Source organism: Diabrotica virgifera, chromosome 6 (assembly GCF_917563875.1).
Source record: "Diabrotica virgifera virgifera chromosome 6, PGI_DIABVI_V3a".
Classification (NCBI taxonomy): domain Eukaryota; kingdom Metazoa; phylum Arthropoda; class Insecta; order Coleoptera; family Chrysomelidae; genus Diabrotica; species Diabrotica virgifera.
The window spans coordinates 147,885,146-147,912,335 of record NC_065448.1 but is presented as its reverse complement, the minus strand read 5'-3'; the positions used below and the strand labels follow the sequence as shown (position 1 = coordinate 147,912,335).

Here is a 27,190-nt window from a genome sequence, read left to right as displayed (position 1 = left end):
TGTATGTGTGTAAGTAAATGCGTTGTTACTATGTAAAGTCAGCTTCATTATCTTTACAGAGTCACTTATATCCGAACGATTGCAGCATTTTTTTCTTTTTGTAACATAGTTTTTGCAAATAGCAGCATAAGTTCATTATCTAAGTATGATGTCAATAAAAAAAACGACCCTATGTACCCATTCTTTTCAGAAATCAGTAAAGTTTTCACGTACTATAGATTGATAAAATACCATATAGTCAACGGAAGTTGTATAGCATGTTGAGCTGAGGTGTCTAATCCGATTCTGCTTTAAGCACTTTCACCGTATTATGCTGATGACATTCCGTTCGTGTCCTGAACACTTTAGCGTGTGAACCAGGTATTATTCAAGGTGTTTTTGGACAGCACCTCCATTTTGTTGAGCTGGTCTTTATACCGTTTCTGTCCCATTTTCAGCGCGTGGAGAACCAAGTCATACGAAGTTATACGAAGGTAAAAAAATAAAATCAGATCACAGTTCTTACCGAAATAAAGAAAAAAGGCCAAGGTAGCGAAGACACGAAGGTAGCGAAGACACGAAGGTAGAAAAGACTTAAAAGGAAAACTAAAAAGCAAATCAACATACTTGTGTCCATACATACAAGTAGAACACGTAAGCATATTAAGAGGACCGGAGTGCGGAACTGACCACTATAAAAATAGGAACGTATCCACTATCTTGGCGCTCCGCGCTCCTGCAACTGCTCCAGGCAGTATCCTGCTAGTGGATACGTTGGCGCTCGCGGACCGTGCAACAGTGCGCGAATCGATGGCGGTTTATATGTAGAGGAACGCATGCTGTACCAATTGGAGCAGTTGCAGGGAGCGCCAACCTAGTGAGTACGTGCCTTATGGTAAGATCAAAATGTTAATTACGGTTAAAACCCTGAGAACCATCAGAAAAGAAGCGAGTAGAATATATTTAGTAGAAGAACAATCTTGGATCGAACATTACTCACAACTGCTGACAGAAACAAGACCGCAATTCATGAACACCACTACAACATATGCAGTGGAACACGATCACGACGATAAAATAACAGTACAGGACGTTGATCCGGTATAGATTCAACACAAACTATACAAAATCGAAAAGCATGCGAACCACAAGGTATACCGAACGAATTACTAAAACACAATCCACAAGTATTACTGGAATTACTAGCATATGTTTTCACTCTTCAGCAATTACTAGCATAATGGAAAAACAAGGAATAAACAAAAAAAAAAAAGAATGCGTGTGTACTTTATACGCACGTAAGAAGTTATACTTCTATTATAATATAATCTAACTTCATATTATGATTTCAACGAAATCAATATACCTATCTACTTTAAACAGTTTTTTTGTATTGCATTTAAATATTAAACTAATTTTAGAAAGAACAAAAAGAATACTAAAAACTAAAAAAAAAGGATATAACTGTCAGAATTCGAACAGGGGACCTCTCGATCCCTAGGCGAATGCTCTACCGATCAGCTACCACCGCTTTTGTATTCCGTCGATCATATCTCGGACATAATTACAATCACGGTGACAGATACATTAATTGAAAATAAACATTTTCAATAATACTTATAAGGAGGAAGACAAATCCACAGACATAAAAATTATAATAAATATATTTACTAAAAACACTAATATATTCTTTTAACGCACACCTTATTTGCGCTACATAACTTAAAAGATGTAGCGACTAATACCATACTGTCGGTATGCGCATGCGCCAGGGAATGTAAAAATTCACCCTCGTGCCTAAACTTCAAAAATAAAACCACTATAACAGCTTTACAAAAATATGAGGGTAAAAATTAAAACTGGAAACAAATTAACTAGAGAAATTCCTATTAGCAAGAGTCTAATGCAAGACTGCTGTATAGCACCTATACTCTACAAAACAACTGAATGATGCGCTCTCAGTGTGGAGAAGAAAGTGCTGCAATATGGGCATCCCAATCGAAGACGAGATATTGTACACGCAGGAATGTATTATACACTTTTAGTTTTTCTTCTCCTATCCCGAACACTAGCCTTTTAAGTTCGGTGTTTTCTCAGTTTCGGCGTTTACATTTTCAGTTTATTTAGCCGGGTGTTACTCGGTTCCTGAATAACAACCGCTGAATAACCTTGCAATATTTTCAGCGTTTAGAGCGTGCATATGTATGCCCAAAACATTTTCGGTTGCTTGAGCTAGATGTAATCCAGTTACTGTTTCGTACATTTTAAACGTGTGGAGTCAGGTATTATTCTTTTACTGTCGAAAACACTTTCAACTTCTTGAGTTAAGAGTTACTTTGATCATATCGCGATTAATTTCAGGGTTTTAAGCTTATTCTGTTCCTGTTACACCATGTTCAGTTAATTGAGCTAGGCTGATTTCTAGGTGAAAAATTTCCAGCGTTTTGAGCGTTCATGCCCAGAACACTTTCAGATTCTTGTGCTGGGTGTTATTCTGTTCCTATTCTGAACCCTTTCGGTATTGAGCTGGTAGTCTATTTACTCACGGTTTTTGCTGTTAATTTTTAAGAACCGCTTGGCTTGACATGAAATTTGGCATACACATAGCTAACATGACGAAAGAAAAAAAGTGATAGTGTGCCGATGTGTGCTTTTGCCTATTCTCGGGGGTAAAAAACATACGTTAAAATAAATCCGGAATGTGATAAAATGACTAATTCTAAGCAACTTTTGTTCTATAGAGTTTTTTCACTAAGTCAATAATACTTTTCGAGTTATTTGCCAGTTCATATTATGTTCATTTTTCTAAAAAAAAAAAACACGTTTTTAGACGGATTTTCGCAAATAACTCAAAAAGAGTAAGTATTTGATCGAAAAAAGTAGTAGTAAAAATATAGCTTATAAAATAGTAAAAAAAAACGGTATATATATGCAGCCTGTTGACCGAGTAGTAAGTTCTTATTCGTAAAATTTCAAATCGAATATTTCAACGTGAAATAACCAAAAAATGAAGCACTTCTCAGGGAAAACTAATTACAACGTTTCTAAAGTGTTTAAAAGACCTTTATTTTTGTTTTTTTTTTTTTAAGTTTCTAGCATCAAAAGTAAGTTACGCTCAAAATAAATTTGGCCCCTTTTTTTGGTAAAAGCAATTGTAAAAATAATTAAAAAAGGAATCATTACCGCTTCATAAGTTACTTTAATTATGTATTGTTATGATCTGTAAGTTTCATCGGTTCAAAGTGCTTATTTTTGAAAAAATTTGGTTTTACAGTAAGTTTTTCTTTATTTTGATTATTCATTTTTTTTTTCAAAAACAGCTTAAAAATTATTATTGATGACAAACATCTTAAAGAGTAAAAAATGTAGGTTTTGCTTTTCGGAATATTTTGGATGTTTTGTTTTCCTATAAGACAAAAATTGGTTAAGATATGGCTGTTCAAAATTTGCATACGCTCCTGATGTGACTCGTTCAAGTCCTTTTAACTACAGCCTTTTCAAAAATAAGCAATTTGAACCGATGAAACTTACCGAACATATAAAAAATACATAAGTAAACTAACCGGTGAAGCGGTAACGATTAATTTCATTTGGGATGCTAGTTAGGGGGCGATTTTAACGATTTTTTTTGCAAAAAAAATAAAAGGTGCCAATATTATTTTGAGCGTAACTTACTTACTTTTGACGTTAGATACTTAAAAAAAAACAAAAATAAGCTGTTTTAAACAATTTCTTCCAAAAAGTGCTTCATTTTTTGACTATTTCACGTTGAAATATTCGATTTGGAATTTGACGAAAAAGAACCTGCTTTTCATTAGCTACAACCCTGCTTTTACTGGGTCTACAAATTTTGTATGTACACCGTTTTTTTTTTCACTTTTTTGTCAGCTATATTTTTGCTAACACTATTTTTATTGATAAAATACTTACTTTTTGAGTTATTTGCGAAAAACCGTCTAAACGTGTTTTTTTTTTGTTGAAAAATGAACATATTCACTCGCAAATAACTCAAAAAGTATTGATTTGGTGAAAAAGCTCTATAGAACAAAAGATGCTTAGAATTAGTCAGTTTATCAAATTCCGGACAGTTTATATTTCCAAGAAGGGGTGAAACTAACCCCAATGTAAAAGCGCATATCGGCACAATATCACTATTCTTCTTTGACATATTAGCTATGTGTATGCTAAATTTCATGTCAATCAAAGGGGTTGTATAAAATTTAGAGGTTTTGCAATATTTTACCATCAGTGAATGGACTATGGCTATGCCGTTCCTGTCTCCAACATTAACAGCGAATTAAGCTGCGTGTTATATCGTTATGTCCAAAATACTTATAGCTTATTGAGGATACTGTTAATAAGATTGGTGGGAATTATTTGTGACTTCTATCCAATACAAACAGCAAATAAATAAACAACTTTCATTTCAGTCTGTTTCTTTAAAATTGCCGGTATATTATTTATATTCATTAAATAGTTTAAATTTTTTTGCTTTCTGTTCTTGGTTTGGAACCTTTAGCCACGTAATTAGTAATGAGTAATGTGTAGTGTGTGTGTATTGAGTAAGTGTATTGTTACTTAGTAAAGTCGACTTCACTGTCTTTACAAAGAGACGCTTATCAAATCCAAACGCCTGCGGTCCCTCAGGTGAATACCGATCTCACAAGGATAGGAAAGTTAAAAATATTCTCAGCAGATAATTTTTTAAGGTATTCTCATCAGATAACGAGTAATTAAGTACCTCTGTTGGTGCAGCTTTATTTTGTGAACCATCAAACGCATTGAATGGATCTGGCTGCCCACTATTTGATGTAAATGAACTTCCAAATGGATCAGATGAAAAGCCATTCTAAAAAGCAAAATAAAATAAATATTTGCCTATCACAACAAAATTTAGTTTCTTACATTTGTATCTGGAAACTTCGTCGAAAACTGATCATTGGAGAAGGCATCTTTGTTCTTAAATGGATCTGAAACAATATAAAATAATTATTATTCAAGGGTGAACTACTATTAATTCTGGACGAAATGGAGATAATGACAAAAGTAGGAAAATATGGAAAGAGCGCAGAAAAAAGAATTGCATCCACGTGGAGAAAGTTTTATTTCTTTAACGTACTATTAGTGAAAAGGCCCTTTATCATAAAAAGGGTTATTAAAAACATAGTTATAAAAACAAACTATAAAATCTTACCGTTTTGGAAAGGATCGTCATCAAATCCAGAAGAGGTATGTCCATTTTGATTACTGAAGGGATCTTCCCCAAATCCGTTCTAAAAAAATGTAAGATAAATAAATGCAAATCAAATAGTAATAGTATATCATGCAACGACCATTTAACGATGGTACAAGTATGACGGATACGAAGCGAGCCGCGAGTTTCGTATAGAATACGAGCATCATAATGATAATTAAACGCAAGTTGTATACATGATTTTTTCTATGATCATTCACAACAAAAAATATATTAAAGTGTATTATTTTATAACACAAACAAACCGAGTAGTTATATGAATAAATTACTTATTTTGTTGATACATTTATATTTTGAATATTATGATTATTATTAAAATTAATTTGGGGTTAAATTTTCAATATCCCTATGTTGTTTGGAACGCTTCACCAGTTGGTAAACTGACTTGTAGGTCTGGATCCCGCGTATGAAAAAAAAGTTGATTTAGCAAGCTGAAAATTTGTTAATAGATTAAGGGCGTCTAGTCGGACGAACTTTGATATATGGGAACACTGGAACAGGGGAAGTTTTAATTGTGGAACAGGTTAAACATTTGGAACGGTCAGACCACTAAAACGGCACATGTATTTTGTCCGACAGAACAGACTTAAACTCTCCGAACAGAGATTAAACTCTCATGCAAAAATCAGACTGCTATTTATCACCAAATGGGCGTTTTAATGAGTGGAACATGTAGAATATGTGAAATGACAGGTGATAAATAGCAGTCTGATTTTTGCATGACAGTTTAATCTCTGTTCGGAGAGTTTAAGTCTGTTCTGTCGGACAAAATAAATGTGCCGTTTTCGTGGTCTGACCGTTCCAAATTTTTAACCTGTTCCACAATTAAAACTGCCCCTGTTCCAGTGTTCTCATATATCAAAGTTTATCCGACTAGACACCCTTAAGCTATTAACAAATTTTCAGCTTGCTATTAATCAACTTTTTTTTCATACGCGGGATCCAGACCTATTGGCGAATGTATCTTGTTCTTCACATAAGACGGGAACCAGTCTAGGTTTCTAGGTTCCCCAGTATACGAAGACTCTGATTATCTTTGTCGAGTCGAAGCAAGGTATAAATTGGTGTTGAAATGAATAATAAATAGAGATAAATGTTTATTTTATAACACAGGCAGTGTACAATAATAACGATTACGAAAATTTAATACACAACTTTGCTATGTCTTAGCAAAACATGAGTAAACGTGGACCGCGTTTTCAGTATCAAACTTGAACGTGATAGTGGTAGTGAAAGAATCAAGAATAATTCGCGTAATAAACGTGAGATTGTCCAAACTATGGACGTACGAGAATATCGAAAGAATTGTGAATTGAGATTGCTTGACACTCGGGAGACTACATCGGTAGTTGTGCTAAATGCGTCTGACTAACTCTGCAATTGATATCTAACTAAACTGACTAACTAAACAGCATAAGAAATCGGCTTCTTTAGACTTTTACAACGAGGAGGAAATCAATAATTAATTTTTGTGCGTGTCTAATTTAAATTTTAAGCAAATAAAAACTTTTAGGGCGATGTGGTACCACAAAGAGCTTTCAGAGAGTTGAAGAACATAAATGCAATAATACCGAACTGAGATTGTGTTTCTACTGCGAGCTATGTTAATCCACATACGGTGAATTTCGACTATAAATTGTTTCATGGATGCTGAAAACGTAAAGATTTCCAAGTCAAAAGGTTTGCGACAGTCAACGGAAATACGGAGAACTCCAATGGATTAGTAATTTAATGACTTTTCTCATATTCCAGTTAATTGGAAGCTGCAAAGGGCAGATGTCCGAACACGTGTATAAAGTAGTCGAAGATGCGATAAATTATAATATTAAGACCGTATAAACAAAGAAATATTCTTTTCGATATGTTACAAAGTTGTAACACTATGTATCAAAGCCAGAATTATTATGAAAATGAATTTGAGGTTAAATTTTCAAATTCCCTATACATTTGACTTGACATTGCTCATTGCGCATGTGCCACATTCCAGTCAGAACGTCATGTCGCGATTCTATTAAAAATATGTATCGTAATGAAGCTCCTTATGATACAGTTATTGAAATCATAATTGATGTATTAAAGTATAAGAATAAAAAAACTTACAATTAGTTCTTACCTGAGTCTTTTCTTCGTTTAAAACCTTTTTGTATTCGGAATTTCTAAATTCAGGTTTTATTCTTAAAGCAGCGTCTGTTACCTGTGAAACATCGCTGCTTTCGATTGAAGAATCACAGGCTACAATTGCATCATTCATTTGCCTGGTTTGTTCTTGTAATTGTGTTATCAATGCTTTGGCCTACAATTGAAAGAAATCTTACTTACTTTGTACTGTCATAGTTTTAGTTTAACTTGCAAATATTTCAACGTATGACATCTTACTGTATGTATAATGTGCGTTAATTTGAGGTTTAGACATTACCCATGAATGAAATGACAACTTTGGTATGTATGGTCAATGCGAATATTTAGCGCTTAAAATATTTTAAGAATCTTGGGATGGATTTAAAAAACTATTGCAGATATGGAACATTTAAAAACTATTTTCTGAAAATTATTTTGAATATTTAAAACCTGCTAAAAATATATTTATAGATATAAAATATAATAGGTATACCTCAATAGTCGTAAAGATAAGAAATCTCAGAAGTGACTTTATTTTCTAAAGAAATAAGGTATGTAGAAACTTTAGAAATAACAGAAGAAACTTTGCTTTCCAGAGAAGAAATGTCGTTAGAAACTTATTGCTTTTCTTCAATTCACTTTTGCGCAGTACTCTATATTCTCCCTTTTCGTATATTGGTAGTTCTTGACAATTTTTTTCAATTTTATTAATTATGGCTAGTTTAGGAACAACAAAATCAAAAGTCAATGTCAGTAAAGAGGAACTTAAAGCTACCACAACTCTAGAAGAAGATGGGTTCATAATAATATTAGCAACAGCAAATATAGATAAAATTCAATACAAGGAGAAAATCAAAGAAATAGTCACAAATCTACCATACAAAAAACTACGCAAATTTAACGAATTCCTGACAGACCACCAAATAACACTAAGACCCGACTACAGCAGGACACCACACCTATATGGAGTTCCAAAAATATACAAAGAAAACGTACCCCTCAGACCATTATTAGCAGCAGCATGGGTTCTCTTAGAAACGAACTGCCAAGTTCCTTCTAGGCATAATAACAATCTTTAGCTAAAAATACACGTATAAAAACATTCACAACCCTTTTTGACAATCATCCAGTCTCAAAAGTCCACTGCTGAACATAGGCCTCTTCCTCCTGTTTCCAATCCCGTATATCTTGCACCGCTATCATCCAGTTTTTATTTAGCTTTCTTAAATCGTCAATCTACCGTGTAATTGGTCGACTGTCTTGCAAAAATTAGCAGAATTAGATTACTATTCCAACAACATGGTAGGGAGTTTCGATATCAACAGCCTTTTTACCAATGTATCTTTGGAGAAAACTTTAAAAATAATAATAATAAACTAATCGAATAAATCACGAGTAATGCCTTTGAGTTTGTCTATTCTCTATTATCTAGACAATTCTAGACAGTGGAAGACAAGTATTGCACCAGCTGAAAGTGAGCATAGTGTGGTCAGTTTTGCCGTATTTATAAAATTAAAAGAAGTCTGATTTGTTAGGTACAATGGGCCAGAAATTACAAAAATTATACAATTTCAAGATAAAATCAGAATCTTACCTGGCTTATATTCAATTGTGTATCTTGTAAATTTACTGACAGACCCTCTATTTTTTTCATATTTTCTGTTTTCTGCTTTTCTAAGCGTTCCTCTTCTGCCCGGAGTCCTTCGAGTTGTTCTTTCTTGCTATTCAATTCTGTTTCCTGAGCTTTCACCATCTCAGCTTGTTCTGCAGCCTGTACTCTGAGTTTGTCGACCTAAAACAATTTATAAATACTTATAAAATATATTACATTATACAGGGCGATTCATTAAGAATGTCCAATCTCCAAGTTGTAGATTCTAGACCTAAAAATATTAAGATTTAACCCAAATCACTTAAATAAAATGTGGCTCGTTACTGAGGGTTTTATTTAAAAATGTAATAAGTACTTTACCTAGTACTTTAGTACTAGTACTTTAAAACTATTTGACATATCCGTGTCATACTTCGCAAAAAGTGTAGTTACCGCACACCCTACTAAATTATAAAATAAACAAATGTTTCTGGCTACTACCAGAGGCGTACGACAAGGGAGAGTGAATGATTTACCCCTCCCAAATTCTACGCCTCTGTCGGAATTGCTATTTTAGCACAATATTTCGATTCTCCAATGCTTTCTAGGTAAACAATATACTCCTTATTCGTAATGATAAAGTTATTAGTTTTTGAGATATTTGAAATTGAAAATGAAACGGCAGATATTTTGATTAATGTATTGCGGTCTTTCATTGTTAACTTCAAATTTCAAATATCTCGACAACTAATGATTTTATCGTTACGAATGAAGAGTATATTATTTGCAGAGAAAGTATTGGAGAATCTAAAAATTATTATAAAATAGCAATTCCATCAGTGACGTAGAATTTGGGAAGGGTCAACCATTCTCTTTCCCCTGTACGCCTGTGGTAGTAGCCAGAAACGTTTATTTAACATAAACTAGCAGGGTGTCCAGTACCAACCCTTTTTGGCAAGTATGATAAGGATATTTCAAATACTTTTAAATTAAACATCTCTATTACACACATATTAACTATTTGTATCAAATACTTTAAAAGTATTTGACATATCCTTATCATACTTGGCAGAAAGTGCAGTTACTGTACACCCTACTAAAATATGTTAAATAAACCTTTCTGGCTACTACCAGAGGCCTACGTCAGGGAAAAGTGAATGGTTGACCCCTTCCACATTCAACGCCACTGGCGGAATTACTATTTTATTGCAATTTTTCGATCCTCCAATACTTTCTATGTAAATAATATACTCTTCATTCGTACCGCTAAATCATTAGTTTTCAAGATATTTGAAGTTAAAAATGAAGGGACAGAATACATTAATCAAAATAGATGTGCCGTTTCACTTTTAATTTCAAATATCTCGAAAACTAACGATTTTAACATTACGAATGTAGAGTGTATTATTTACATAGAAAGTATTGGAGAATCGAAAAATTGCGCTAAAATAGCCATTTCGCCAGTGGCGTAGAATTTGGGAAGGGTAAACCATTCACTGTCCCATGTGGTACGCCTCTGGTAGTAGTCAGAAACGTTTATTTATCACAATTTAGTAGGATGTACAGTACCTACATTTTCTGCCAAGTACGACAAAGCTATGTCTAATAGTTTTAATGCACTGGGAAAAAATATTTATTAAATTTTTAAATAAAACACCCTGTAACTCAGTAACGAGCCACATTTTACTCTTATCATTTTTCTTTGTTTAATTTTTAAAATTGCTATTTTAAAAAGTCGCTTTAAAAAATAATAAATTTACACATTGGTAACATTTTTCTTTTTTATTTAAATGAAAAATAAAATCAATAATTTAGTACAAGACAGTTAAAGGGCCTAGCCGGGTAAGATGATGAAAAGTGCCCCCAACTCGATTCGAATTCCATATAGGTCACCGTTTAGCATATAGTGAAACTAACTTTCTGAAATTTTTAGCCCCCTAGGTGGTCATGTGACCCACCTAGAGCCTAATTAGGCTTTTTAAGTTTTTATTATCTCGCCCAAGCTATTCAACGAAGCGCTAGAAGATGTGTTCAAACAACTGCACTGGGATGGTTTGGGTATAAACATAAACGGGCAATATCTGAATCACTTACGATATATGCTGATGATATTGTATTAATAGCAGAAAGAAGTGAAGAATTACAAAGAATGATGGAAGAACTAGATAGAGAATCGACAAAGATAGGACTGAAGATGAATTACAGTAAAACAAAAACCATGACCAATCAACAAGAAGAACTAGTAATTACAGTGGCACAAACAAGAATAGAACAAGTAAAAGAATATATATATCTAGGACAAATCACTAGATTAAATAGAGAAAATCAGACCGAAGAAATAAAGAGAAGAATAAGGTTGGCCTGGGCATCATTCGGAAAACTGTCTTATATTCTAAAGAACAGAAAATAACCGCAATACCTAAAAACAAAAGTCTTCAATCAATGTATACTCCCTGTTTTAATATATGGCTCTCAGACATGGACGTTTACAAAAGAGAATATGGAAAAAATAGCAAAGACAGAAAGAGCCATGGAAAGACAAATGCTGAACATTAAATTATCACAATGAAAAGAAACAAATGGATCCGTAACAAAACAAAAGTGAAAGACGTCTCTACCCAAGTAGCAAAGCTTAAATGGAAGTTCGCCGGACACACCCTACGGCAGAAGGATGAAAGATGGACTAAGATGGTAATACATTGGAGACCATGGAACCACAAACGAAAAAGGGGAAGGCCACAGATGCGATGGTCAGATGACCTGAAGAAACACACTGGGTCAAAATGGATGCAAATTGCCCAAGAGAGGCATGGAAGAAGGAAGAGGAGGCCTATATCCAAGGATGGATGTTTAGGGCTGATTAGAAGTTTTTATTTTTTATCTCAGCCGCATCGAGAACTAGCGAAAAACTTTAAATAAAAAAGTTGTAAGCTTTAAAAAGTTCTGTCCGAAATTTTTTTTTTTAATTTTTGGCGGGAAATTTAAATTTTAGAACGATTTTAACATTTTAAATGAGTATAAAAAAATAACTAAGACATTCGTTTTCACGAAAAAAATATATAACGTGTATTTTTGCATAATATTTCACCCTGAATTTTTTCAAATTTTTAAAATTGGTGAAACGCACCTTTAAAAATAAAAAACCGCATTTTTTCGTTTTTTTTTTTCGTTTTTTGATAAAATTTTATACATATTTTTCAAAAAAGGTAATACCGTCACTAGAATAGGTAAAAAACTGAAAATAATTAGGGTTTGCTTAATAAAAATTTTTTGTAATCCCATCCATTTTCAATATACAGGACGTTGAAGAAAACAAAATTTTACACATTTTTACGATTTTGCCGAAACTACTGGCAACATTGTAATGAAATTTGGCGAGTTTTAAGAGGTAGTTGTTGTGCATTTTTTGACATACAATTAAGAATTTTATATTTATCATTGGCGCGTATACGGGTAATAGTCTGAACTTTTTAAAGAAAAAAGATAGTACGCCACTGACATATTTCAAATTAACAATCCTTTTTGAATTCCTCGTTTAATTTGTGACAAAAAATCTATCTACCTATTTTTTCATACGACGCGCCATTTTTATTCAGAAAATAAAACATCTTAACCCTTACAAAGTATTCGAACTTCTATTAGTAGTTTCTACATCTATAGTATTTTTACTACAAAAGCGATATTACGTAGGTCAAAATTTTTGACGTAGGAGAACTGTCAAACCACTTTGTGACTTTTCATTATTGCCATGTTTATAATAAACATGGCAATAATGAAAAGTCACATTGTAATGTTTTGACAGTTCTCTTACGTCAAAAATTTTGACCTACATAATATCGCTTTTGTAGTAAAAATACTATACATACAGTTGAGTCCGCGAATCTTTACCCGTGCGTCATCATTTAAAGCATACGAAATAAGACGATGATAAGTCGAAAATTGAAATTTACTAAACGCAACAGCAAGTCACTTACTGTCACTTGCTGTTGCCTGACGTACGGGTAAAGATTCGCGGACTCAACTGTACGTAAACTCGTACGTCCATTATAAAAACTAATTCGAAAACTTTGGAAGCGTTGATATTTTATTTTTTGCAGCAAAACGGCGCCTCGTATGAAAAAATGATAAGATAGTTTTTTATCGAAAATTGAATGAGGAATTTAAAAATGATTGTTAATTTGAAATATATCAGTGGCGTACTATCTTTTTTTCTTTGAAAAGTTCAGACCATTACCCCTAAGCGCGCCAATGATGAATATCAAATCCTTAATTGTATGTCAAAACATGCACAATAACTACCTCTTAAAACCCGCCAAGTTTTATTACAATGTTGCCAGTAGTTTCGGCAGAATCGTAAAAAATGTGTAAAATTTTGTTTTCTTCAACGCCCTGTATCTTGAAAATGGATGGTGTTACAAAAAATTTTTATTAAGCAAACCCAAATTCTTTTTAAATTTTTTACCTGCTCCAGTGACGGTGTTACCTTTTTTGAAAAATATGTATAAAATTGTATCAAAAAACGAAAAAAAAAAAACAAAAAATGCGGTTTTTTATTTTTGAAGGTGCGTTTCACCAATTTTAAAAATTTGAAAAAATTCAGGGTGAAATATTATGCAAAAATACACGTTATATATTTTTTTCGTGAAAATGAATGTCTTAGTTATTTTTTTATACTCATTTAAAATTTTAAAATCGTTCTAAAATTTAAATTTCCCGCCAAAAATTAAAATAAAATTTTTTTTCGCACAGAACTTTTTAAATCTTACAAATTTTTTATTTAAAGTTTTACGATAGTTCTCGATGCGGCTGAGATAAAAAATAAAAACATAAAAAGCCTAATTAGGCTCTAGGTGGGTCACATGACCACCTAGGGGGCTAAAAATTTCAGAGAGTTAGTTTCACTATATATGCTAAACGGTGACCTATATGAAATTCGAATCGAGTTGGGGGCACTTTTCATCATCTTACCCGGCTAGGCCCTTTAACAACTGAATTTTGAAAAACGTTTCTGAATTAGATGCCGAAACGTGAAATAATGGATTATTTAATTTCAAATAATTTTGTTATTTTATTCCCAATAAGATAGGTGCAAAAGTTATTATTAAGAAAACCATTTTAAAATTTAAAATTCTTGTCTCATGACTTAATAACCATCGATTTCATAATCAAGGAAATATATCTAATGATTAAACGATGCGACATAGGTTGTTCTTGTGAACATTTTTAAACAAATTAATACAAATTATGACGAAAAAGCCTAAAAGGCACATTTAACATACATATGAAACATATTAATATATAATCCGTTATAAGGTCGATCGATACCGATCTGTTTAACGGATAAAAATTATTGGATATATGTAATTTAATATGTAAACAATTATTAAAAAGAACCTAATTCTTTTCTGACTATAATTAGTTAATAATTTAAAAACGACTTTTTTTATAAATTAAAAAAAAATCGACTCGGTCAGGTATTATTTCAGATGTTTTGGATCATTCTAAACAAAAAAGGTCTTTTGTAATTTTTCTCTTAAGTTGATCGTTTTTGAGTTACAAACAATTTAAAACTGAAAAAAGAACGAAAGATGACGATTTTCAGGACTCAAAAACACAAGTAAAAAAAAGAATGTGTGTGTGTACTTTAAAGAGTTTATTTTTATTTTATTTAAATAATTTTAATGTTTACCACTTTCCAAAAATAAAAAAAAAAAATAGGAATGGTCCGGATTTGAACTCAAGACCTCTCGATCTGTAGGCGTATGCTCTACCAATCACGCCACGAGGTCTCTGTGTATATCGTTTCTAGGATATAATGACAATTCACGGTAACAAACTTCACGAAGTGAAGTATAGTAAATATAAAAATGTTTTCATAATACTTATCTGACTCCCGAGAAAGACAAATCCAAAGTCACAAAAATTATAATAAATATATTTACTAAAAACACTAATATATTCGTTTCACACCTTTTTTGCACTGATATAAATACATAACTTGAATGATTTAGCAACTAACGCCATACTGTCTATGTGCGCATGCGCGCCGAATAATAAAAATTCACTCCCAATCGCGCCTAAAGAAGTATATCTTCAAAATGTCATTTTTGAAATTACGAAATACCCAAATTCAATTTCAAACCTTCTTCTATCAGGTCCTGATAAGAAATTTTGCGACGATTTATTCTACAATATATTTTTTTAATTGCTAATGAGGATGGTGTCGGCGATCGGGCTGGGCTGCATTAACAACTAAAAAACAATGTTTTAAAATTAAACAAGCCCAAAATATTTATCAAGAACTGATAGAATATAAGATTTGAACTTGAATTTAGATACTTCGTAATTTCAAAAATGATATTTTTTACTTGTTTTTGAGATTTGAAAATCGTAATCTTTCGGTATTTTTCTGTTGTAAATTATTTATAACTCGAAAACGATAAGCTTAAGAAAAAAAATTGCAAAATACCTTTTTCGTTTAGAATGATCCAAAAATTCTGAAAAAATACCTGCACTGGTCAAATATTTTTTTTGTTAATTCATAAAAATAAGTCATTTTTTAATTAAGGCCTGTAGAATCAAAACCTGCTAGATCCATTTTATGAAAGTTTTCAGAAGACTAAAAAAACATTAAAAATGTAAATTTCCCAAAAAGTATTCAGCATTTCTTAATCAAAGTGGCATCAATATATGTCATAAAATGGCGAATTTGAGCCGAAAACTTATGCCTGTAGATTAATAGATACTTGAACTTTGAAACTGTGTAAAGAAGGGAAAACGAAAATTTTAGGATTTAGCAGATTTTGATGCTGATGGGCTCAATTATTAATTAATTATAGTCAGAACAAAATTAGATTGGACACCCATTTTTTTGTATAATCGTTAATATAATAAATTACATATCCAATAATTTTTATATAGTTTATAAAAAAATGGATACAAAGAAGTTATTCTTATTGGTTTTCAAGAAATACCAAATAATAGAGAATTATGGATATGAACAGAAACACAATTTTTAAATAACTATTATTTTTTACTATTCTCGACTAGGTAGTTATTTCTGTAATTTTCATCATTATGATGGATATATCAAGTGTGATGCTAATGAGACTAAGGATGTAAAACATTTTATCTTGATTTTATACATATTTACTTATTATCACATTCAATATTCACTCCAATATTCCTACAACACTCCATGCGAGTTCTCCACTGTTTTAAAATAGTACATACTGGAAGTCTTCGTCAGTCAGTTCCTTAAGGGCGTGTGCTATTTACTCCGTCGGAGCTTCAGTGGGCTCAAATCTTCTTGTTTTCATCAGTTCACAATTTGCAACCGTAACCAGTCATACTACAGTTCTATAGAATTTTACTTTTGACTCTCCAGACAAAACTTTTGATTTTAGCATTCTCTTTACCAGCCCTGTATTACTATTTTCCTTTCAGTAACTTTCTATTTCCCATTTATATACAGTACGTACACTACAAATACCATTCCACGTCATTATCTACGTCAGAGATCTAAGTTGAAATTGTTGCCAAATATAAAAAAAAATGTTGAATTAATTTTAAAGCAAATATATCACATAATATTGCAGAAGGGGATTATACAACAAAACAAATTAATATTCAATGTGAATAAATAAAAACATTAGAAATGGTAAACAAGAATTAAGTAATAATCTTACGTTAAAGTAAGTAATAAAAACAAATATGAAGTGTTAACATCGCAACTGTCAAATACGTGTTACCAATTTATGTAAAAATGTCACCTTCGTTCGCCCGCAGTTACAGTGTGATCCGAACAAGTGTGCTTTATAAAAACGCTTTATATTCCACTTATACAAATTAAATGAAACAAGTGATGGTGTATTTTATTTAATTTTACAATAATAGAAATATTATTTCTACGCGTACCTATGTAATAAATTCTATATAGTGACTGTAATCCCAGTGTACTTGGCTAAACGATTCTAAAAAGGAACGGACCTACGACTTAAATATTTTGTGTTGGTATCATGTGATGTCACTTGTTATGACGCGGATAACGTGCAACGGTATTTGTACTGTACGGACCATAGATACAGATACATGTACATTATACTCATATCGACAATCTTTTTTGTAACCTTTTCGGTTGTAGCCTTCGTAAATAAATTTAACTTACTAATTTGTTGTATATGTATTACCAAAATTAAAAATACCAAAACATTTAAAATAGTTTCTAAAGCAAACAAGCGTGCACATAAAATATAATAAATAACATACCTTTGCAGTTTGTTCTTCCAATTCGCTATTAAGGTTTTCTGTTTCCCCATCCACCTGTGATTTCTAGCAAAAAAATGAATGCAACATGCTATTCTAACTAGTTTGCAAATAAAAAAAGTGTCCAACGGTAAAAAAAGTAACGGCAAAAATAAAAAAAATAAACAGAAAGAAAATTTAATTTTAAAGAGACATAAAAGAAATAACAGATTATCATTATACATAGATCTAATTTATTCCTACCTAAAGGTTATTCACATAAGATATCTTCTTCTTTAAGTGCCATATCCGCGGCGGATGTCGGCAATCATCATAGCTATTCGTATTTTAGAGACGGCTGCTCTGAAAAGTTCATTTGATGTACATCCGTACCACTCTCTCAGGTTGCGCAGCCACGATATTCTGCGTCTCCCTATACTTATCTTTCCTTGAATATTTCCCTGCATAATCAATTGGAGCAAGCTGTATCTCTATCCACGTGTAATATGTCCGAGATATTCCAATTTTATTGTTTTGATGGTATTTAGGATTTCCATTTCTTTATTCATCTTTCTCGGAACCTCTTTGTTTGTGACGTGATCTGTCCACGATATTTTCAGAATTCTTCTGTACACCCACAGCTCGAATGATTCTAGTTTTTTCATTGATGCAGCATTCAAGGTCCAAGCTTCCATTCCATAAAACAAAGTCAAGAAAACGTAGCACCCAGCCAACCTAACTCTTAGCTCCAACTTCAAATCTCTTGTGCGGAGCGCTTTTCTCATTTTGTTAAAATTTGCTATAGCCTTTTCTATTCTGATTTTGATTTCCTGTAAGTAATCTCCTGTGGATTGTTCCAAGGTATGCATATTGGTCGACTCGTTCGATATTGGACCCGTTTATGAAGAGATTTTCGTTATTTCTTTAAGTTTTCGATATTCTCATAAACTTTGTCTCCTTGACATTCATTGTTAGCCCGTATTCTTGTCTAAACTCTGCTATTCTGATCACCAGCCTCTGAAGATCCCCAATATTTTCAGCTAAGATGACAGTGTCATCTAAGATATGCAGGAGATGTAAACATTAGTTGACAGAGATATCGTCATCAGCAACATAGAGAAGGCTATTTCGTTCAGTTTTTGAATGTTTTTGGATAACATTTACTTGTATTTAATCGCGTAAATTATTCATTAATTTAATTAATAGGAATATTTTTTCACTACCTATGTATTTAGTGATTACAATAATTAATATACTATACAATAAAAACTAATAACCGAGAAAAGAAAAGAAGCGATAAAGTGATTTTAATAATATACTGTTACTATAGAACGAGTAGATATTATTTTGAACATCTTTAACAACTAAAATCGTTGTTTATATGCCCTGCATTTCTTATCGAAATTTAGAGTACGAGAAAGAGAACTAAACAAATTTTGTTTGATGGCTAAAGTGGATTGGAGCAGACTCTTCGAAACAAAAGCAAAAAATAAAGTTACATGAAGTCTTAAATATTATAATTTGCATAGAATATCAGACTGATTTTTATAATGCAGCAGATATTATTTATTATTTATATCTAGATAAAACTATTTTAAAATTAAAACATACGTACAAAACGTAACACTAAACTAATAAGTCAAATCTGGTAATACAGGAGTCGGCATAAGCAGAGCTGACCTTGTAAGTCTGCCCGGATTGGTGCAATGGGATTTAGGAAATGAGATGCATGTTACGTTAGCGGAAAGTTGTACATATGGGGTTGGTGATAATACGAGATGATCTTCAATGAACTCCAGCATTCTAACAGACCCGTTTCTATGAAGAAGATAGTGTACAAAGTGAACAAAGAATTACAAGAGTCCTCTACAGACTTCAGTAATAAAATTTCAAATTAAACCGGCACAGTTACGTTTACTACTTACGAATCTGAAAATTCCCATAAAAACAATTTCTAAGAGTTGAAACTTTCTAAATAACAATGTGGACTGGAATTCGCGGAATGCAAAAAACTATCAAAAATCATTCCAACCAGCGTATTTGACGTGTCGATGCGAAGAAGAATCTAGTGGCCAGTACGATCAGCAGACTTAACGCCGTGAGATTTTTTCCCGTAAGTGATACTAAAAAATAAAGTATTTGCCATCACGTTACGTGCTATTAATTATTTAAAAAGCATTGTGACAAAAAAAGTCTTAAATAAATTATTGGCAAGATGTCTCAGTGAAATGACAGGTCCAATTCGAAGTTTGAGATTTGTTAACCAATAAGCCACTAAACACAAAAAAGACACAATTTATGGTAATAACAAAAGCCCAACAGCGCCAAGAAAGCATAACAATACATGGAGAACAAATCTAAAAAGTTGAAAAATATAAATATCTGGGTATAATAATTAATGAAAATAATGAAGAGACTAAAGCAAAAATAGCACAGGTAAGAAATGCTTTCAACAAACTGAAAAAAGTATTCTGTAGCGGAGATATTACAATTTCTTTAAAGATAAGACTTCCGAGATGCTACGTGTTCTCCGTATTGTTTTATGGCTTGGAGGCTCGGACATTAAAGAAAGATGTTTCGGACAGATTAGAAGCCTTCGAGTTATGGGCCTACAGAAGGATATTAAGAATAAGTTGGGTGGATAGTCACAAATGTCGAGGTGTGAGAGGTTTTAAATAAAATTAAACTGAAATAAATGAGACATGTTATGAGGTGCGAGCGTAAGTTATAACTTATTGCAATTGATAATACAAGGAAGAATATAGGGTAGAAGGAGTCGTGGAAGAAGATGCATTCCCTGGTTAAATAATTTGAGAGCTTGATTTAATTGCACTTCTGTTGATCTCTTTAGAGCAGTGGTATCGAACGAGTGAATTAACATGATGGTTGCCGACCTTCTTAGAGGAAATGGCACATGAAGAAGAAGATTCAAGCCACACGCGTGACAGAAAAATATTTCAAAGACAGTATTATCAAATATAAAATAGATCTGCGGCTTTGAAACGCATGTAATCGTATGTCTCTGTATTTTTTATATTTTTAAGCTTCTGTGGTTTAGTTTCTTTTTAAAGTAAGCTTATATAATGTTAGAATTTTCAGAAGTAACTGTTCTTTACCGTTGGACCAAAAAAAATCCTGTTTTTCAAACTTTAAATAAGGCTTCAACGATTAACAAATAAAATATATACATACAAAGCACTAGCAACTAAAACTATTTCAGTGAGATTTTACTTTCGCCAATAGTACAATTAATTATTGGAAAATATACGGAAGTTGATAAAACAACTAAGCAAGATACTATAATATTTACTCATTGTTGACCATCATTAAATTAAATTAGTCCAGAAAGCCACTGCGCATCCGCTAGGAAAAATATTCTAATTCAGATTTTTTGCACAATCTTACTCAAAAAGGACTCCTTTTAACAAATTTGCATGTTGCCAGGACCAAAAGGTGGTCAAAAATTTTTTACACGTTTTTTTTTTGTTTTTTTCTAAAAATTATTTTTTTTGCATGGAAAATAGTTTTTTTAGGTTTTTTGGATCATTCCAAAGAGAACAGGTCTTTAGTGACTTTTCTCTAAAAATGATAGTTTTTGACATATAAGCGATTAAAAATTGAAAAATTGCGAAATCGGCCAGTTTTGACCCTCAAAAACTATTAGTCCTGTCGCCAGGGGGGGTACAACGGCCTCCTGTATTCAGATGGACTTACCCAAGATTTTTTTATGTATTTTGACCTGTAGAACACGAATTTTTTGGGTAACAGTTGATCCGGATATCGATAAGATTGTTATAAACCAAGAAGTTGAGGAATCACATAACAGCGATTTCTTGCAAAAGAAAACATTTTTTTGTATTTTTTGGTCCTTTCTAACCAAAAAATGTTCCTACAAATTTTTTCGTAGGATGCATAGTTTTCGAGATAAACGCGGTTGAACTTTCAAAAAATCGAAAAATTACAATTTTTGAACCCGAATAACTTTTGATTAAAAAATAAAATAGCAATTCTGCTTACCGCATTTGAAAGTTCAAGTCAAATTATATCGGTTTTAATTATTTGTATTGCTAAAAATTTATTATTTTATTGTTAAAACAAAGCTATAAACACCTAGTCCTTGAGTGATGTTTTCAATGATTTCTCATTTAAAATCGAATGAGTAGGTAGAGGAGGTAAAAGTGCAAGCGGCGCTATTTCTACGTAGCATGCATTAAAACGCATGTATTAGGCACGGGAAACACTATGTGTTTATAGCTTTTTTTAACAATCAAAAAATAAATTTTTAGCAATGCAAATATTCAAAACAGATAAAATTTTACTTAAACTTTTAAAGGCGGTAAGCAGAATTGCTATTTTATTTTTTAATCAAAAGTTATTCGGGTTCAAAAATTGCAATTTTTCAATTTTTTGAAAATTCAACCGCGTTTATCTCGAAAACTATGCATCCTAAGAAAAAATTTGTAGGAACATTTTTTGGTTAGAATGGCCCAAAAAATACAAAAAAACGTTTTGTTTTGCGAGAAATCGCTGTTATGTGATTCCTCAACTTCTTGGTTTATAACAATCTTATCGACATCCGGATCAACTGTTACCCAAAAAATTCGTGTTCTACAGGTCAAAATACATAAAAAAAACTTGGGTAAGTCCATCTGAATACAGGAGGCCGTTGTACCCCCCTTGGCGACAGGACTATATGTGAAAAACTGAAAATTTGAATGATGCCAAGGTAGGTAGATATTCTTTAAACATCGATTGATGAAATCCCGAACAGTTTTTTGCAATACAATATTTAAAACTCCTTTGTTTTTTAATTGCTAATCAAGCGTGCGCGACACTATTTTCCACCGACAGTATGGTGCAAATGAAAGGAATAAATTCGTTATTTCGTAAACCGGCGACTTTAAGGAAAAATCCCAAAACAGGTCGATTTTTATTTTTAAAGTTAAGATATTGTGGCATATATGGTATACTAGTGACGTCATCCATCTGGACCTGATGACGTAATCGATGATTTTTTTAAATGAGAATAGGGGTCGTGTGCTAGCTCATTTGAAAGGTTCTTCAATTCTCTATTTAGTAATATAAACATTTACATAATTATTTAAACGGGGTGTCCAAAAAATTTTTATTAAATTAAATTATTTGAAAAAAAAAGAAGTAGAAGGACACCCTGTATACATAATTATGTAAATGTTTACATTACTGAATAGAGAATTGAAGAACCTTTCAAATGAGCTACCACACGACCCCTATTCTCATTTAAAAAAATCATCGATTACGTCATCACGCCCAGACGGATGACGTCACTAGTATACCATATATGCCACAATATCATAACTTAAAAATAAAAATCGACCGGTTTCGGGATTTTTCCTTAAAGTCGCCGGTTTACGATATAACGAATTTATTCCTTTCACTTGCACCATACTGTCGGTGGAAAATAGTGTCGTGCACGCTTGATTAGCAATTAAAAAACAAAGGAGTTTTGAATACTGTATTGCAAAAAACTCTTCGGGATTTCATCAATCGATGTTTAAAGAATATCCACCTATCTTGGCAACATTCAAATTTTCAGTTTTTCACATAGTTTTTGAGGGTTAAAAATGGCCGATTTCGCAATTTTTCATCTCTTATATGTCAAAAACTATCATTTTTAGAGAAAAGTCACTAAAGACCTTTTCTGCTTGGAATGATCCAAAAAACCTAAAAAAACTTTTTTCCATGCAAAAAAAATAATTTTAGGAAAAAAACAAAAAAAAACGTCTAAAAAATTTTTGACCACCTTTTGGTCCTGGCAACATGCAAATTTGTTAAAAGGAGTCCTTTTTGAGTAAGATTGTGCAAAAAATCCGAATTAGAATATTTTTCCTAGCGGATGCGCAGTGGCTTTCTGGACTAAATAGGCTATTTACATGAAACGCATATAGCAAATCCTCAAGTACAAAACAAAGCAACCAGAGAAATGTACCATCGAGTTAAAAGAAAGGCATAGTTAGTGTTGAATTAACACTTTCAGCTCCCGACCAATATCATATATTTCTTTCATGTGCCGATTTTTATTGGAGTTAATGGAAAATGTTTAAAACATAATCACGGCAGGTAGCACCTGATTAACACTGTGAAGACGGGAGCCGTGTCGGCGGACTTGAAAGTGTTTAATATGCTTCAATTGGATTTACAAGATTTCCAGACATTAGTAAATCTAGTCAGTGAAACAAGTAATAGGAGAGGACTTAAAATTAACATTTTAAACATAAATTGGATGGCAATTCAAAATATTAATACAGATCAAGGTCTGCTTTCTCTTAATACATTTGCAACTGGTTAAATGTAAATTGTAACTGAAATATAATTGTAATGTAACAGAAATCTGTCGATGCATATTCATAAGAAAGTCCTGAAAATGTTATGTGTGGTCTATCCTATTATATGGTTTTGAGACATGGTCATTAAAAACCACAATGCTTAACAAATTAGAAGCATTCAAATTGTGGTGCTATCGACAGATCCTAAATATATCGTGGGTTTCGCACACTTCCCATGAAGATGTTCTTAAAATGATGAATTCAGAACGTCTTCTCATAAACATCATAAAGATGAGAAAAACAGAACACTTCGGCCATATAACTAGAGGACCTAAATACTATCTACTTCGCCTTATAATACACGGAAAAGTCGAGGGAAACAGATGGATTGGTTGAAAGAAACTTTCATGGCTGCGTAATATTAGACACTGGTGTGGTTCTACAGTAGAAGAATTATTTTGCGCAGCAGCCGATCGAGAACGGTTTCAGGAAATTGTAAACAGGATAACGGCCAACGTCTGAATACGGACACGGCACCTAAAGAAGCAGGTATCAACTAACTAAAAAGTTGTGACCGACATATCATACGGAGCTTGTACACATCTCGTAGATGGGTACCATACGTGTTTGAAGTAACTTAATAATCCCCAAAAAGTGTTTGCTCTTCTGATAATTGCCTTATATTCCCGGTGACCTTGAACCCATATCAATATGACACTGATATATTTCGCGAGTCTGTCGAGTTCCTCTAGGCCTTCCTACACTAGCCTAGAGTCTATTTTAGGGTTTATGAGAGCCTCATAGCTGCTTGCTCTCTGTGCATATATTGATCCGCTTCAGTTCGAAAGCCCTCATGTTAACTCTTGCACACTGCAAGATTGCAAAAATCTTTGCCGAAATAGAGAGGTATACTCTCCTAGTGGAATATAAATGCTTAAATTTGCACCATTACTGAATATTCCAGCACCCGACTCTTATATATCTTAAGAAAGCATTTGAGTTCCTCGAGAGATTTTTGGTAGGCACTCAATAAGAAAGGAGTCCCCAGTGAATATGTAATGTGAGGAATATGTATGAGGGAGCGACAACTAGTGTTAGGACAGGTATGGGAGAGACTGATAACTTTCATGTGAAAGTAGGATTGCACCAAGGCTCGGTGCTTAGTCTTTATTTATTCTCATTAGTCTTGGATCAGCTAACAGCGCAGCTGCTGGATAAAATTCCCTGGTGCTTAGTGTATGCTGATGATGTTGTGTTAGTAGGAAATAGTGAAAGCGACTTAGAACCAAAACAGGAACAGTGGTGGAGACAAGTTCTTGAGGAAAAAGGTTTAAAACTTGAACTGGTTTAGAACTGTAGGAAAAAATAGAGTAGTTGGAATGTTCATTTAAAGATGAAGTTACTACAAATAAAATGATATCTTTCGATGGTGAAATAATTTTGAAAAGTAATAGCATTGTTTATATAGGGAGATAGTTGGTCAGCCCAATAGGTAAATATGTTTGATTCAAATTGAGACAGTCACCAGATGTCCTCACAATTTCTGTCAGGGTCGCAACGTCAAAATGCATAGACACCAAGTTGGATACGATCCTATTCATAACACCCCAACTCGCATACATATTAAGAAAAATAAATATATAAAAGAGTATATTTAGAAATTGAATTCTTCCACATATATTTATTTTTCTTAATATGTATGCGAGTTGGGGTGTTATGAATAGGATCGTATACAACTTGGTGTCTAGGCATTTTGAAAGTTGCGACCCTGACAGAAATTGTGGGGACATCTGGTGACTGTCTCAATTTGAATCAAACAAATTTTCCTATTGAGCTGACCAACTATCCCTATATAAACAATGGTAATAGTTTTACGTACCTAGGATCTGTTTTGCAGAGTAATGGGGAAATAGATTGAGATGCATGCAGTAGAATTAGGGTTGGATGGATGAAGTGGAAGGAAGTGAGTGGTGTGTTGTGTGACAGAAAAATTCCAATGAAGCTGAAGGGAAAATTCTATAAAACCGTCATAAGGCCGGGGCGGCTATTATGTACAGAACTGAATGTTGGGCAGTTAAAAATAAAGAACAACGAATACATGTGGCGGAAATGAGAATGCTTAGATGATGGATGAGTGGAGTGACACGGAAGGATAAGATTAAAAATGAGCATATTAGGGGAAGATTAAGAATGGCACCAATTGACGCCAAAATGAGAGAGCATAGGTTAAGACGGTTTGGTCATGTTCAACGTCGAGACGTTAGTCATCATCAAATACGAAGAATTTCTGAACTGCAGAATCCTGGAAGGAGTAGAAGAGGAAAACCAAAGAAGACCTGGGAAGAGGCACTTAGTCAGGATATATCAGTTAAGGGCCCAATATATGGCATAAAGCATATTGATATGGCCCAAGATAGAAACTTATGGAGAAATGCAATTAGGGAAACCGACCCCGCATAGGGATAAATGCAAAGAGAATGATCATGATGATCCAGTAAGGCCTCCATTGCCGTTGTTTTGTCCCTCATAGTCGCTGTGATTTCAAGGCAAGCAAGTCTTTCTACGTTGCTTGCTAATATTATCCTAAGATAGTTTACTTCACTCACCAGATTTAGGTGTGTGACTATAGTCAGAGCCTGTTGCATTCTATCTTTGACTGTGCCATTAAATTTGTCATGGGCTAAGATGACCAGGTCATCCACATAGCCCGGGAATAATGGTCATCAGTTCATCTGTGACCAGATTCCACAAGAGAGGAGATAAAACTCTGGCTACTTGTGCTGATACTGTATCTTCCAGTAACGTTCCATATATCACAAGTTTTCTCTACTGGCAGCTTGTTTCGTCTATTTATTTCATGCTTGTGATTGGTTTGTAGGAGGTGTTGTCGAATGCTCCCTCTACATCGAAAAATTCACCCATCACCTCTTGATTGGTGTATTGCAATAAAAAACGAGTTTAACACCAAACATTGATTTTTCTATCGAATTACTTTGCATTGGTGGACTTGATTATCAGGAGTAATGACAATGCATTCGTTATTCGAAGCTAATTTAGGTTTGATTTTGACTTTACGATTAGTAAGTTAAAATCTCACAGAAAACTATGAATGTAGCGACTTATATCTAATATATTTAAAATATTTTGAAAAACTAGGTTGCAATAAAAGAAACGTCATTAATTTAGGTTACACTAAAAAAGCAATAGAGAGTGAATTAACACACCCAATATTTAAAAATACAAATCTATACCATACCTGTGCTTTAAGATCATTGAGTCTTTTTTGTGCTTCGCCCTTTTGGTTCTCCAACTGCTTCAATGTGGCAGCTAAAGTATCCAATTCGCTTTGTAGACTTTTAATTTCTCCACTCTTAATCTTAAAATCAGCCTCTTTTTGAGTAATATCTGCTTCTAAAATTAACTTTTCTCTAGATAATTCTTCTATGTCTTTGGTAATCATGTCTAATTCCGGATTTGAGTATCTACTATTATTGTTCTCCTGAAAAATGTTTTACTAGTAGTATCGTTAAATCATTTAACATTCAAAAATATGCTCAGCTAGCGGTAAACTATGTACAGGGTGAGGCAGATAAAAGCCTACTAGAAATATCTCGAGAACTAAAGGTAAAAGAATCATGAAAATTGGAATACAGGGATTTTGAGGTATGAACAATGAACATATTTTGGTCTCTTTGCTAC

At 33.0% G+C, this 27,190-nt stretch overlaps 1 protein-coding gene across 7 annotated transcripts in view; it reads right to left on the bottom strand.

The window, feature by feature from the left end:
• The window catches only part of LOC114339223 (epidermal growth factor receptor substrate 15-like 1), a 190,712-nt gene that overhangs the window by 37,621 nt on the left and 125,901 nt on the right, over positions 1-27,190 (bottom strand). For 4 of the 7 annotated variants that reach the window (XM_050654104.1, XM_050654111.1, XM_050654110.1 and 1 more), the window contains exons 8-14: positions 26,748-26,990; positions 17,211-17,273; positions 8,946-9,143; positions 7,347-7,526; positions 5,174-5,252; positions 4,885-4,949; positions 4,721-4,828 (exon numbers count right to left, since the gene is read on the bottom strand). In XM_050654104.1, the coding sequence (XP_050510061.1) occupies positions 4,721-4,828; positions 4,885-4,949; positions 5,174-5,252; positions 7,347-7,526; positions 8,946-9,143; positions 17,211-17,273; positions 26,748-26,990 (936 nt within the window). The remainder of the gene's footprint in view (positions 1-4,720; positions 4,829-4,884; positions 4,950-5,173; positions 5,253-7,346; positions 7,527-8,945; positions 9,144-17,210; positions 17,274-26,747; positions 26,991-27,190) is intronic. The other 3 variants (XM_050654105.1, XM_050654107.1, XM_050654108.1) reach the window with 3 other exon arrangements.